This window comes from Mastomys coucha, unplaced genomic scaffold (genome assembly GCF_008632895.1).
Source record: "Mastomys coucha isolate ucsf_1 unplaced genomic scaffold, UCSF_Mcou_1 pScaffold16, whole genome shotgun sequence".
Lineage (NCBI taxonomy): Eukaryota > Metazoa > Chordata > Mammalia > Rodentia > Muridae > Mastomys > Mastomys coucha.
The window spans coordinates 37,268,954-37,284,255 of record NW_022196898.1 but is presented as its reverse complement, the minus strand read 5'-3'; the positions used below and the strand labels follow the sequence as shown (position 1 = coordinate 37,284,255).

Here is a 15,302-nt window from a genome sequence, read left to right as displayed (position 1 = left end):
AAATCAAATCAATCGATCAGTGTGTATGCTGGCACACGCCTTTAATCCCATCATTTGTGAGGAAGAGGCAGGCAGATCTCTGTGAATTCAAGGCCAGCCTGATCCTCGTAGCTACATAGCAAGTTTTAGGTCACCGAGGGTCACATAGTAAGACTCTGTCTGGAGACTGTGGGGATTGGGGATCTGGGGGAGCTAATGGCAAAAGAAGACAAAATTGATGTTTCCTAGTATGAGGAAGGCTCTTAAAATGCAAAGGAGAGAATATGGGTATCTATTCAGTCACTTGATCACTCCTCTAGCATCTAGTAATCCAGGATGGCCAAAGAGAACCACCTGGTGAGCCTTTCCCACAGAAAACACAGTCACTGCCAGCATGTCTTTAATCCCGGCACTTGGGAGGCAGAGGCAGGTGCATCTCTGAGTTCGAGGCCAGCCTGGTCTACAGAGTGAGTTCCAGGACAGCCAGGGCTATACAGAGAAACCCTGCCTCGAAAATCCAAAATAAATAAAAAAATAAAAAAGCACAGTCAACGGTTAGGCGCATTGAGGCTTACTTGATACCATTCCTGTTCACACTTGCTTGCACTCACCTACTTTTGGGCTGTAACAGGCTTTGTAGGTACATGAAGTTCACCAACAATCTCTTAATGTCTTTGCATCTGAAATGAGAGGAACCCAGAGTACACTCAGAATGTTTCTAGAGTCCCTGTGATCCCACTGCAGCCACTGCAAAAAGAGCCCTCCTCCTCCCCATAGGCTCCAACTTACCGCTTTTTGCTAGGGGAAAGCTTCCTGGTCTCAGACTTCTTCAATTGGTGGTACATTTTGGCTGCCTTGTCATATAGCCTCTTGAGGTTCCCATAGGCTCCCTCAAAGGACACTTCCGACTGGATGCTGAAGGAGAAACAGGGGTAAGCTACTGCATCTGGACAGGGGAATAGGAGGAAATGGGAAAGGTCACCTGTTGGGGCTTTAAGAAACCATTATCAGTAAATAAAGAGGGTTTGAATTTCTTTATACAAACTCAGTCATCTTTCCTGAGGAGGGAGACAGGAATGGATGGATACACACACACAAAGACAGACAGACAGACACACATACCCACGGGGGATGGTGGGGAGGAAGAGAGAGAGAGATTCATTCAAGTAAAGGTGGTAACAACTACATTCTCCTCTCAGGCAATTAATCCTACTTTGCTACAAGCTTAACTTACCATTCCTAAAGTATATTATCTTAATTTGCAATGGGTAGCACTGCATAAGCATTCACTGTAACCAAGTGTATTTACCTACAGTATTTGTTAATGCTTCAACACTTGACCTGAGTCAGGCACACAATGTACCCTAACACTATCTACATATAAAAATTTCTTTAAAAAAGAGCCTGTGAGAACAAATCAAGGTTATACAGCTGGCACATGGCAGTACTGAATTCTCAATGAAAACCTATTTCATTACAAAACCAATAACTTGGCACTGCGTGACATATTTGTCTTGGTAGTGTTTTCTTGAGACAGGGTCTCTTATAGCTAAGGCTGGCCTTAAACTCCTGATCATACTGCAGATTCCCAGATCACAATCATCTGTAACTCCACTTTCAGGGATCTGATGCCCTCCTCTGATCTCTTCAGGCACTAGGTATACTTGAAAGGTTAAAAAAAAAATATACATATAGGCAAAACACTCATACACATAAAATAAGGAAAATTAAATGATTAAATAACAAAATAAAGCAAATTTCCTTCTACAGAAAGTCAGCAGTCCTGGCTATCAGGGTAGATCTAGTTATACACCAGCATTCGAGAGATAGAGGGAGGGAGAACACTGCCAAATTTGAGGTCAGCTTTGGCTACACAGTGAAATCTAGGCTAGCCTCAGGTACACAGCAAGACCCTATCTCACAAACCAATCAACATGGGAACAACAAAATAACCTCACATTTAACCTAAGAGTGTCATTATCTTAACATCTCAAGGGCCCATAAATCCATGTGGCTCTGTAAAACACTTGAGAATTGTGTCAGGGTTCCCTTGAACCAAGAGACCCTCAATTGAACATGCCTCTATCATAGCCAGAAGTTGGTGAGAAAGATGGAGAAATAGAAATGGGGAGGTGAGAAAGCAGGGTGGACACAGGACTACAGGGCTTGGGAAACACTTACCAGCGCAAGTAGCAATACATGGCTTCTACGTTGTAATACTTGCTGCCTGCAAGAGTGCCCAGCTGGTTGAAGGGCATTCCTGGAATCAAAGAGATTCACACAATTTAAGTGCACAGTCTTTAGTCAAGGTTGTCAGAGATGCCAGCGGTAAAATTCTGGGCCAACTCAGGCAGCACCAGTCCCGCTCCTTCAAGGGGTCACTAGCCTTTCTTGCTATCATTCCATTTTGGTTTCCAGTACTCTCCTGAACTCTGGACTGCACCCTTTCAGTTACACTGTAGCTCTTTAATGGAGCCCTCTCCTTTCTTCTAGCTCAGTTTGTTTAACGTCTGAGCTCCTAACTACACCCTACATGTAAATCTCCATTTCTGTCTATAAATGGCATCTTTAAAATGCATAAAGAGATAGGATCTCATAGCTCAGGTTGGTCTTAACTTGGTATATAGTCAAGTAAGACCTTAAACTTGTGATCTTCCAAATTCTACCTCTCAAGCACTGGGATTTTAAGTGTACACTACTGGGCCTGGCTTCTGCAGTGCTAGAGATCACTCACAGGGCCTTCATGTATGCTTGGCAAACACTTTACCAACTATGCCACATCCCCAGCCCCTGTATAAAATTTTATCCCTTGTCTCACTACACCTTCTGTGTGGCAAGCTGATGCATGATTTCTTCTCTCTACAGAACTCACAGACAGGGGAGCATTCCCCCCTTCTTCTCTGTTTAAGACTTGTCCCTTTCTCTTCCCTTTCCTCCATCTTCTGTGTGTCACACAGAGAAGACTATATACCCATGAGATATAAGAGCAGGATAATCAAGGACCTGGAGAAATGAGCCTGTCTGACCAACAGAACTTGCCTACCTCTCCAAGATTCTCTGGTTAGTACATCAAAAGAGGACACTTACCAATCTGGGGAGCCACTGACAAGGCCTGATAGTAGAATCTCTCAGCTAGCAGCTCAGTGTCCACACCAGCCAATTCATTCTGATAGCGTGCTACATGAGAAAGGAAGAGAAACATACTGATTCTGTGTTTTAGAAAGAAAGCCCTCTCCCACATGCACCCTAAAAGCTATAAGGAGCCTGGGAAAGAGAGACATGAACTAAGACTAAGACCCAGGCTGTAGGATTTTGACATAGTCCAAGTCTGGCTTGACTCTTTTCCTTTCTGATAGATTCAAAATATAATATAATTGCTTGTAAAGATCTCTCATATTTGGTTCTGGAATGTAACTGGTTAATTCTACAGGAAGATACTGGTCCTAATGTGAAACAGTGAACAGCCCAGGAGTACCGCAGGGACAAAGCCAAGGGAACTGCAGGTCAATGAAATATAATGTTCCCAGCAAATCCACAACTGCAGCCCAATAAGGAATGGGTATCTACAAGACTAGAAACTCAGGGCTATAATGCAAGAGAGAACCTTTCCAGTCTCAGTAACATGCACCATGCAGTAAGTGCTCTGTGAGCTTCTTAATGCTCAAGTTCTGACTTACCTCGGAAGTCCAGAGAGATAAAAGAAAGCCTCCAATGAGAAGGGCCCAAGTTAAAATTTCCTGACCTACTAAAATAGTGATCATAATGACTACTTCAAGTATCCAAGTTATTTCCCCATTTCTATCTCTCCATAGAGAACTGTCTGGCAGGCAGTGAAAGACAGAACACTGTTACCATCTGTTTCTTCAGCTGTTCAATATGTAAAAGATGGTACTATCAACTGAAGCAGTCTGGACTTTTCGATAACCCAAAGCAGAAGAAATGAAAGGTAAAGATTCTTACACAGATCCCCCAGGTACACCAGACATCGGTGACATGCCATCTGTGCCCAATCCATCTCCTTTCCTGAAGCAGATACTGGCTTCTTGCATCCTGAAAGGGGGAGAGGGGACAGAAAAATAGATATTAATTTATGAGCCCATTCCTCTACCCCCAACCCCTAGGCAGCAGAAATGTCACTTAAGAGAAGAAAAGAGGAGTAGATGCTGGACTAGCCTTGGAACTGTCTTACAGAATTGAGTAAACAGGTGGACACACAGAGGCACAAAGGAAAGAAGACCCTCAAAAGAGAACAGTGCTGACGGGCAGTGGTAGCGCACACCTTTAATCCCAGCACTTGGGAGGCAGAGGCAGGCGATTTCTGAGTTGAGGCCAGCCTGGTCTACAGAGTGAGTTCCAGGACAGCCAGGGCTATACAGAGAAACCCTGTCTAAAAAAAAAAAAAAAAAAAAAAAAAAAAAAGACAGTGCCCAAGGGGAAGGTCAACCTAGGATGTCTAACAGAAAGAAGAGATGAGGCTCTAGTGACAGGAAAGGCAAGGGGGGAGCTATATCAGAGCTACCTAGTCTAAGATTCAAAGAGGCAGCAGGGCAATTGTGGGGTACACCTTTAATCCCAGTGCTTTGAGGCAGAAGCAAGTGGATATCAGGGTGTTCAGGGCCAGCCTGGTCTACAAAGCAAGTTCCAGACAGCCAGGGCTACACAGAGAAAACCCTGTCTCAAAACAAATTAACAAAAAGATTCAAAGAGACATGGTAGATTGAGGGTTTTTTTACTCAGGGGTACTCTGACACATGGCAAAGTAGTGCATGCCTTAATCTTAGCACTTGGAAGGTAGATCTTTGTGAGTTTGAGATTAGCTTAGTCCACAGAATGAGTTTCAAGACAGCCAGAGATAGTGAGACCCTGACTCAAAACAAAACAAAGATGATTCGAAGAGCAGCCTGGCTCTGGAAACCACACCCTCAAGCCTTGTGATTTTGCAGGTCCCCTGCAAAGGCCCACTCTGAAAAACTTTTCTTGATGTTCCTGTGGACTTTCTTCTTGGCTGAATGAAGAAAACACCAAAGGTAGTGCCCTGGGACGTGACCATCTCAAGCAAACTCTGAGGCTGTGGGCCCTCTGGCTTCCTAGTTAAGCGTATACACACTACCTGCACATTAATCTTGTGGTTGTTTTTTGGTATTAGGGTATAATCTAGGGCTTCACACAGTCAAAAAGCACCGAGCTACAATACCTAAACCCCTGTGTGTTATGCACATGCATGTGTGAGATTGGTATGTTCAGGGGCAGATGTAGACACTGCGTATCTTCCTCAAGTGTGCTCCACCTCTCATTATTTATATATTTTGTGTGTGTATGTATATGAGTGGAGGCATGCATGGCATGTTATACATGTGGAAACCAGAGGACAACCTCTGGGAATTGGTTCTTGCCTTCTGTCACGTGGATCCCAGGGTTGAACTCAGGTCAGCAGGTTTGGCAGCAAATGTCTTAACTCACTGAGCCATCCTACTTGTACTCTCTACCTTCTTTTGAGGAACTGAACCTGAAGCCTACCAAGTCAGCTAGACTGGCTGAACAGCAAACCCGGGGGATCTTCCTGTCTCCACCTTCCTAGAGCTGTGATCACAAACCTGCAACCTCTGCACCTGGGTTTTCACATGGGTGCTGGCGAGTCAAACTCATGTCAGTGTACTTCTAGGGCAAGCACTTCACTTAGCTCCTCCTTTGTCTTTATATAATATTTTAAGTAAACAAAGCACAGCTGCTGTGCTTCTGACAAGAACATTGTCAGGTAGTAAGTACAAGTCTACCTCTTAGTGAAAGCTGGGCCAAGGCCCTGGAGGAGGGAAGAGGGCAGAGAGAACAAGGAGAGATGGAGGAAGGGCCTCTAAAGGGAGGACCATAAGCTACAAAGAAAGTAAAGTGTGGCTGCCAGGATCTCTGCGGCTGCATTCCTGGAAAGACTGTCAACAATTTTCCCAACATTTCTAAAGACTTCAAAACTTCAACCAAATACTGGAAAACAATCCCCAAAGTTAAAAGCTACAGCACTGGCAGAATTCAGCTGGGAGAACAAAGCAAAGGTTAACAGCACCTTCCAGAGCCAGATCTACACTAGACCCTGATCTCCCCTTCTGCCTCCACATGAGTTCATAGTCCTAGGCCTCTGTTCCTTAAGACCTTCACTGTAAATAACTCACACCCGTTTGGAGAAATCTAATTTCACAAGGCATGTGGAGGTGTTCCATTTGCCTGGCTGGTTACTAGTTATTCAAACACCGAAAACAACAAGGGACAAGAACCTACTCCTCAGGGTTTCACTCACCGATGAGGGGATCAGTGACATGAGTCCAGTCAATACAGCACTGTAGTTCCAGCTGGTAGTGGGACTGGATATAGAGAAGGAGATGCTGGTAGAAGCCAATGCCAGCAACCAGATGAGTCCTGTAGGCACATTCCAAGGTGCTCCGACTGTGGATGTGCTGGAGACCCGTAAAGTAAAGAAATAAGCTCAGAGTGCCACTCCCTCTGCTACAACCTGTTCATCTGAGGAAATCTCTCCCCTTCTTGGCTCTAGAGTCTCAAGCATACCTCTCTTCCCACACAAGTTACCACACAGCCTTAGAGCTGCATTACTGGACCTCTCATGTGACAAGTTCTCTTCTTCCTCCAAGTTCAATTTTGTGTGACTCCCTGTTTCCGCTCTGCCCCCGCACCTCCAAGCATGCACTGCACCCACTTTTCTAGCTCTATTTCTTCAATTTCATCTCTTTAAACAAGTTCTGCCCACGTCCTAGGCCCCTTACCTTTTTGTTAGTCTTGATGAGTTGAATGACTTCATAGTACACCTTTCTCCACAGCAGCTCCTCAGCCTTCCTCCCATAGTCTACTGGATGCAAGAACATAAGCTTCACACAGAGCTCACGCAGCCTGGAGATAAGGGATACGGGAGCATGAGGCATGGTTAGCCCTTGACAAAGAGCACACAGAGCCAAGGACAAGGCATTGGCTATTACCAACACCAACACATCTCTGCCTCCCAAGAGACATCAGCGTCATAACTTGGATTGCCTAGGAAGGCAAGGATTCTCCAAGAGACAGCAACAGGAACAGGAAATAGTAAGAAGTTTAACACTCTTCATTCCCCACATAGTCTCTTCTCAGTCTTATTTCCTTCTTTGCCTTCACATGACCAATCCCCTTCAACTCAATTGTCATTTTTATGGCCCCAATCTAGTGGATGTACAAGCTGCACACAGAATGAAGGATTTTCATCTGTTCTCTCAGGGAAGCCAGAGAGTTCATGGTTTATTGGTGTACCATGAGGCCAGGAGGTTAAAGGTAATATATATTAATTTATATGCAGCAAAGCTTCTCATAGAGACAGGCAGGGAAACAGACTCTATAGTTCAAGTCTCAAGCTTACTTGTTCCTCAGGCTAACATTCTCTGGTTTGAACACTTCCTGATAAGCAGCTTTGTTGCAAAGGATGAGGTCTAGCCGATGCACAGCCTCCACCACAGCCCTGTAGATAAACAAAGAGCCCCTGAGTCACACAAACAGTTCACTTTGGGTGCCAGAATACAAATGCTAGAGAAACACTAAAACAAGGAGAGGGAAGGGGAGAAAAGTGGGAGGGAAGACTGAGGGTTAGGGAAATGAAGAGGCAGACTTCACTAACACAGCAGCCCTGCTCAAGGGATGTGGCAATAACAAAGGCACTATCTGTCTTCACGGCTAAGGCAGGTGCTATTAGCATTTAGTGAATTCTGCTAAAAATATTCTGATACACAGATAAGCCTACCAAAATGAAAAACTACCCTCTGGGGGTCAAGATGGTATATACCTGTAATCCTAGGGCTTCAAAGGCTGAAGCAGGAGGATTACTTACAATGACGACTTCAAAAACAGCCTGGGCAATGTAGCAAGGCCCAGTTTAAGAAAATTATCCTACCCAAGATGTCAACAGTATTAAGGTGGAACACCCTCACAATACAAAGAGTACAGAATTCCAGACATAGAAGACCTAAGGGTCTAACCCTGGCAAATTACCTGGTATCTTAAAGGTCACCATATTAATAAAAATGAGTCACATAATGCAGGTACTTAGAATAGCTTTATAAGATTTAAATGTAATGATCTATTTATAGCTTCAGCATTCAGTAAACATTCAATACACAATGGTGGAGTGGATTCTTATATAAGAGTTTATTATCTCTGACATAAAAGGCATTCTTGGGCTAGGAAGATGGCTGACTGGGGAGAACAATTACTGTGCAAATGTGAGGATCCAAGTCTGAATGCAAGCACACACAAAGTGGGCATGACTGTGAATAACTGTGACTCACACTTGCATAACCCCCTCACATGTATAAATGTATGTGTATATGTATATACTTTTTTTTTAATTTATTTGTTTATTTATTTTTAAGATTTATTTATTTTATTTATATGAGTATACTGTCGCTGTCCTCAGACACACCAGAAGAGGGCATTGGATTCCATCACAGATGGTTGTGAGCCACCATATGGTTTCTGGGAATTGAACTCAGGACCTTTGGAAGAGCAAGTCAGTGCTCTTAACTGCTGAGCCATCTCTCCAGCCCCTTTATTTAGGTTTTTAGAGACAGGGTTTCTCTGTGTAGCCCTGGCTGTCATGGAACTCACTCTGTAGACCAGACTGGCCTTGAACTCAGAGATCTGCCTGCGTCTGCCTCCCAAGTGCTGGTATGTATATACTTTAAAAAAAAAAAAAAAAATCTTAACAAAAATCAGGCACTATGGGCTGACAACATTGCTGTCAAGCCTGATAACCTGAGTCTGACTGTGGAGCCCCACATGACTCCCATAAGTCGTTCATGACTCCAGGTTAAGTGTCATGGCTATTATTTATGTTCGAGGGCGCGCACACACACACATGCACACACTCACACCTGAGGCCAAAAGAGGGTGACAAATTTTCTGAAGCTAGAGTTAAGAGGTAATTGTGAACTATGGGTTTTAAGATTCAAACTCTGAGCTGGGCAGTGGTGGCGCACTCCTTTAATCCCAGCGCTTAGAAGGCAGAGGCAGGCGGACTTCTGAGTTGGAGGCCAGCCTGGTCTACAGAGTGAGTTCCAGGACAGCCAGGGCTATATAGAGAAACCCTGTCTCAAAAAACCAAAGCAAAACAAACCAAAACAAAAACCCAACCACAAAAACAAACCAAAAACAAACAAACAAACAGATTCAAACTCTGGAATCCAGATCATTTGGAAGAAAAAATATGTACTCTTTCTCTCTCCATTCAGAGACACAGACACACACATGTACACATATATACATATGATACTTTACTCATTATGACAAAGAATTGGAGGGCTCAGAAAACACGCATTTCTCTCTCATATTCAAAATCTCATATAAGTATGTATGTGGGTGTGTGTACATGTAAACAAATGTGCCCAAGCGTATAATATAAAAGAAAAGAGAAGAAAAGCTAAATATAAAGGAGATGAGGAAAGACCGAGTAAGGAAAGATGGAGGACATGTAACTTGTGAAATATAAGGATAAGTGTTTTTCTAGTTCTAATTCTGTCCTGAAATTTTTTTGAGTGATATATAAATTTAATGTGAAATATGTTAAGAGTGTGCATTTACACAAATAAAGAAATGTAAAAAAAACCCACAAACAAACAAAACTGAGCAAATATGTATAGTCCCAGCACTCATGAGGCAGAGGGGCACATGAGACTGTCTCAAAGAAGGAATGGTTGCATGGCTTGAGGGTCAATTAAGGATTAAGACATTTGGATGAAGTCTGATGACCTCAATTCTATCCGTGAGACCTACACAATAAAGGGAACAATTGACTCCCAAGAGTTGTCCTCACACAGGCTCTGGCAGTTAATGGCACAAGTATGCCCACGCACATATGTACATACAAAATAGATGAACAGAACTTTTTAAAAAAATACTTCCGAAGCCAGGTTTGGTGGCACACACCTTCAGTAGCAGTCACTCTGGAGGCAGAGGCAAGCATATCTGAGTTTGAGGCCAGCCTAGTATACAGAATTTGTTCCAAGACATCCAGGGCTATCCAGAGAAACCCTCTTGAAAGACAAGAGTGCTTCAGAATGAATGTGGGCATGTGGGACCTCAGTACTACAACTGTATTCTCTGAATTCCAGGGCAGCCTGAGCTAAACAAGTTCTGGGCCAGACCAGGTTATATATAGCAAGACCACATATCAGAGACTGTAGGCTTGGCCAGGCATAGTGATACACACCTTCAATCCCAGCATGCAGGAGGTGGGGAGCTGTATCAGGGCCATGTCTATATATTAAGTCCCAGGCCAGCCAAGGATACATAGTGAGACCCTGTGTCAAAACAAACAAAAACAGGTGGGTGGTGGTGCACACTTTTAATCCTAGCACTCTGGAGGCAGAGCAGGTTGGTCTTTGAGTCCCAAAGTTAGCCTGGTCTAGAGAGCAAGTTCCAGGACAACCAAGGCTACGGAGAGAAACCCCCATTCCAAAAAAAAACAAAAAACAAACAAACGAAAGCAAACCTAAACAAACACCCAACAACAACAACACCCACAAAGACTTGGAAGCAAACTTCATGGGTTCTAATTTAGTCTCTATTTATAACCAGCTATGTGGTGCTGCATATACTTCTTTATGTCTCAGTTCACCTTGCTACAAAATGGAAATATGACAATGATCCACTTTGTTAAAAAAATAACACTCGCCAGGCGGTGGTGGCGCACGCCTTTAATCCCAGCACTTGGGAGGCAGAGGCAGGCGGATTTCTGAGTTTGAGGCCAGCCTGGTCTACTGAGTGAGTTCCAGGACAGTCAGGCTGCACAGAGAAACCCTGTCTCGAAACCCAACCCCCCCCAAAAAAACAAAAAAACAAAAAAAAACAACACTCATGACAATGCTCAGTAAATGTTCAATAAGCATTAATTCCCTTCCTTTTTGTTATATAACAGAGGTGTTTGATTCCAGAAGCTAAGAGGCAAGTGAGCCACCATAGCAAAGACGCCCAAGAAGTCCTCAAAGTAGGCTCTTCTCTAGAAGGATAAACACAAGAGGATGGCAGGTAGTAGCTATGGACACAGGCAAATTAAGCTCTGTTGTGGACACAAAGACAATCTAAACACAGACTGATGGTGCCAGAATAAACCAAGATATGCTCTTAGGTCAGAGAAAGTGGACCACAGCAGGCTTGACCCAGCAGCAAGCACATCACTAAAAGCTACCCTACACAGGGCCGAATGACTGACGGCACCCAGCTGAACAAGTGGGCTGGAAATCAAACACTGTGAGGGCTTGACATTCTCACAGACAAGCTTGATAACTCAATATTCTGGAATTCAGTCACCTTTCTGGCTACTCAGAAGTGACAGCCAAGCCGTTCCTGCCAAGCTGGACCTCAGTGCCAGAGGTAGCAGCTTAGCCCCTTGGACAGGGTGAGTTTATTTGTTGGAAACAGGATCTTGCTGTCTTCTGACTCTGAGTTCAAATTCAAGTGATTGTCCTGTCTATGCATCCTGAGCCCAAAGGGGGGCTTCAGTGCCACAGGCACATTTAATAAGAGTATAGGTGTTTTATTTTTTTGTTGATACTGCTGGAAGACTGAATCCAGAGCCTCCACTAAACTACACCCCTAGTCCAAGCAATTGTATTTTTATGAACAGACTCCAGAAACTTCCTTACATTCACAATTTTTAAAAAGAGGCTGTTGCTGGGCAGTGGTAGTTGTGCATGCCCAGCACTTGGAAGGCAGTCAGGCAGATTTCTGAGTTCAAGGCCAGCCTGGTCTACAGACTGAGTTCTAGGACAGCCAGGACTATACAGAGAAACCCTGTCTTGAAACAAACAAACAAAGGTTAATACCTGCTACTCTATAAAGCTCTAAAGAGAAATGTTTAGATCTGGGAGTACTTAGCACCTTTTCTTCCATTCTCTATCAGACCATAAACTTCAGGTCTGATATAACCTTGCCAGGGCTCATACCTTTAGTCTCAGCACTCAGGAAGCAGAAGCAGGCTTATCTCTGAGTTTAAGCCCAGTCTGGTCTACAGAGAGAGCTCCAGGACAGACAGGCTCAAAAAACAACAAAACTATAATCTCCCTTTGAAAAACCACAAAAATGGGGCTGGAGAGATGGCTCAGTGGTTAAGAGCACTGACTGCTCTTCCGAAGGTCCTGAGTTCAAATCCCAGCAACCACATGGTGGCTCACAACCATCCATAAAGAGATCTGATTACTTACACATAATAAATAAATAAATCTTTAAAAAAAAGAAAAAAGAAAAAACACAAAAATTAGTCTTGACTCAAATCAATGTACAGAGTTAATTAACTTAATAAATTAATTGGTGTTTATAGATTCCCCAGCAGCCCCTTTCTTCTTTTTCTTCAGATAGCCTTAAAAGAAATCAAAATGCTCTATTTGTAGATAGCTAGTTTCAAGAGTTTTTCCAATTTTCTGAAGCTCAATGAGAGCTCCACAGTCTAACTCATTTATCAGAAGCCAGAATGTTATCACCAGTGCCTTAGACACACACACACACAAACACAAAACATAACAAAACTGGCTGTCTCAGTTGTTTGCCCTCCTCAAAACCAACACAATCACAGATAACCCATGGGCACAAATACATACATACATACAAGCCACATACTGCAAGCAAACACACCAGCTCAACCTGTCTGTCCTGCTAAATGTGTAAGAAAGGTTTGAGAAATTGAGAAAACTATCCTGACACAATCAGAAGACTGTCCAGAGCCATCCGCCGGGCTGGAGACAAGTAGGGAATATCGCAGACACTGCCCACGCTGCAGTCTGGCAGGCAGATCAGCACTTCACTTAGCAGCATTACTAGTTACACAAGCCATCTCAAGGGAACTCCTCAGCCTGGGGACTACTGCTTGGGGCCCTTAGTGGGAAGCCAGGGCGTCACCTTCCTATCTCCCAACGATCCTGTACTCCCTTTGCCCTTCTAGCTTATAAGGCCACAAGAGGCAGGGCACATGAATGAAGCAGCTCTTGGGTTTTTTTCAAGACAAGCCCGAGCAGCGCAAGCACCTCCATTCAGCAGGGCCTGAGGGAAATGGGAAGCCCCACGCTTCACCTCCTACTAGAAGAGAGAAAACTCGGCTTGGTCTCCACTATCCATCTTACTTCGACTCAGCTCTGGGATTCACGCTCTACCTACACAAGAGACTGTGGATATAAGATCATAAGGAAGAACTGAGTCACTGGGTGCCCGGAACGATGGACCCAAAGTCCTCCTTCCTAGCCAACATAACTAGTCTTTTCTAGCCTTTATTCGTATTCAGAGTCCACAAAATGTAAGTCATAATGGATTTTGTAGTGTATTCAAATCAAACCTTTTTTTCCCTTAAATTTGAAATTTCTTTTCTTTTCTTTCTCTCTTTTTTGGTTTTTTAAGACAGGATTTCTCTGTGTAGCCCTGGCTGTCCTGGAACTCACTCTGTAGAGCAGGCTGGCCTCAAACTCAGAAGTCCGCCTGCCTCTGTCTTCCAAGTGCTGGGATTAAAGGCGTGTGCCACCACCGCCCGGCTTGAAACTTTTTAAAAATGATTTCTTTTTATTTTTTAAGTTTTTATGCACCGGTGTTTTGCCTGCATGGATGTCTGTTCGAGTGTCAGATCCCACAGAGTTTCAGTTAATGAGCTGTCATGTGGGTGCTGGGAATTGAACCAGGAACCTCTGTAAGAGCAGCCAGGGCTGGGCCACCGCTCCAGCCTCAAACCCTTCCTTTTAAGGAAGAAGAAACTGAGGCCCAAGGTCACGGAGCGAGAGGGGCAAACCAAGGACGTAAACCAGGTTTTTGTGGGCTTCGGTCAATGGCTGTTTCCAGTAAACCACGGGTGCTCAGCGGGGTCCTTTCGGGTGGTTTCCTCCACCTGTGACACCCCCCCCCCCATCGTCACCTGCTCAGCCCTCCTAGCCTCCAATTCCCACCGGATCTCTCCGATTCCGCCAAGCCCCGCGTCACGCCACGCTCACCGAGGCGAGGGTTTCTGAACACGCTTCCAACCTCCCTCCCACCCAATTCTTCCCCGCTCCTCCCGCCCGTCCGCCCGCGCCCCGCTGCGCCTCGCTGCACCCCCGCTCTCGTCCGGCCCGCCCGCCGCAGGCCCCGCCCCTCGCCGGCCCCGCTTCCCCGCCGCGGCTGCACACACACACCCCGGCCCTCTCACCGGTAAAGGCGCTTAGTGTGGAGGACCTTTGCTTCAGGTTCGCTGCTCTCCACTGGAGGAGGGCCTTGGCTCATGGTGCCTGGGCCCGGGGGCACCTCCCGGTCACAGGCCCCCGCCACCTACCGCTGGCACCTCCACTGCCGTCTCCAGCTGTACCCGCAGCCGCCACTGCCACCGGCCCTGCTCGGCCGCCATCGCTGTGAGGCGGCTGCCTGAGATGGCTCCTCCTCCGCCTATCAAATCTCGCGATAGTTGCGGCCGAGCCGCGGACCGGCGGCCGACCCACCAAGTCTCGCGAAAAGTCGTCTTCTCTCCGGGAAGTTCCCCGAAACTGGCTCCGGGGTAGCATGGCTTCTGCCCGGCTGGAGTCCTTGCGTGCTGGGAACTTGATTGTCAGAGATTGTAGAGGAAGCGGGCGTTCCAAAGCAGGCTTATCCTCCTAGCACAGGCCGCCCGCAGCGAGTTCCCAGCCCGGCTACACACAGAGACCCTGTCTCCAGAAGTAAGTTTAAAAAGAGCGCGCTGGCGAGATGACTCAACGGATGAAGGCGCTTGCTGCTGACCTGAGTTCGACCCCTGGGACCCGCATGGTGGAAGGTGGTGAATCGACTCCAGCAAGTCGTCCTGAACTCCACACACGAGCTCCTCCGTGGCACGCTCCCTGACCCCCCCCCCCAAAATAAATAAAATGAATTTTTTAAAAATCAAGTTTCCAGGGTAGAAGAAAAGAAACCGTAGAGTGCAAAGCTCTCCATGGGACAATTAGGTACTGGAGAAGGAGCCACCCACATGGCAGTTCACAACCATCCAGGGGATGCAGAAACCCTCCGACAGACGTGTCTAGAGGCAAAAGGCCAATGTGCATAAAATAATTAGATGAATGGGCCAGCTATCATTAAATCAGAAATCGTTGCAGAAGAGTGGGCAGCGAAAAGATTTTAAGATCCGGAGGTAGAGGAGATCTACGACAGTGCTGTCACACACTGGAGCTCACCAGGGATGGCATGCACAAGGTCAAGTCAGGAGCCGAAACCCCGGCACGCATGAGGGAAGGCTCAAGAAGGCTCCCTACTCCTTGTAACTGAGCTACTGGAAGTTGGTGGCTGCTGGTGGCAGTTTTTGCTTTTTTTTTTTTTTTTTT

At 45.5% G+C, this 15,302-nt stretch overlaps 1 protein-coding gene across 3 annotated transcripts in view; it reads right to left on the bottom strand.

Moving 5' to 3' along the window:
- Nucleotides 1-14,420, bottom strand: part of Smg5 (SMG5 nonsense mediated mRNA decay factor) — a 26,818-nt gene extending 12,398 nt beyond the window's left edge. The window contains exons 1-10 of one of the 3 annotated variants that reach the window (XM_031374370.1): nucleotides 14,162-14,419; nucleotides 10,211-10,301; nucleotides 7,370-7,468; nucleotides 6,750-6,873; nucleotides 6,269-6,425; nucleotides 3,940-4,029; nucleotides 3,067-3,156; nucleotides 2,161-2,239; nucleotides 769-894; nucleotides 591-659 (exon numbers count right to left, since the gene is read on the bottom strand). In XM_031374370.1, the coding sequence (XP_031230230.1) occupies nucleotides 591-659; nucleotides 769-894; nucleotides 2,161-2,239; nucleotides 3,067-3,156; nucleotides 3,940-4,029; nucleotides 6,269-6,425; nucleotides 6,750-6,848 (710 nt within the window). In that variant the 5' untranslated portion in view covers nucleotides 6,849-6,873; nucleotides 7,370-7,468; nucleotides 10,211-10,301; nucleotides 14,162-14,419. Of the gene's footprint in view, nucleotides 1-590; nucleotides 660-768; nucleotides 895-2,160; nucleotides 2,240-3,066; nucleotides 3,157-3,939; nucleotides 4,030-6,268; nucleotides 6,426-6,749; nucleotides 6,874-7,369; nucleotides 7,469-10,210; nucleotides 10,302-13,891; nucleotides 13,957-14,161 lie in introns of those variants that run through there. The other 2 variants (XM_031374369.1, XM_031374371.1) reach the window with 2 other exon arrangements.
- Between the last annotated feature and the right edge of the window lie 882 nt (nucleotides 14,421-15,302).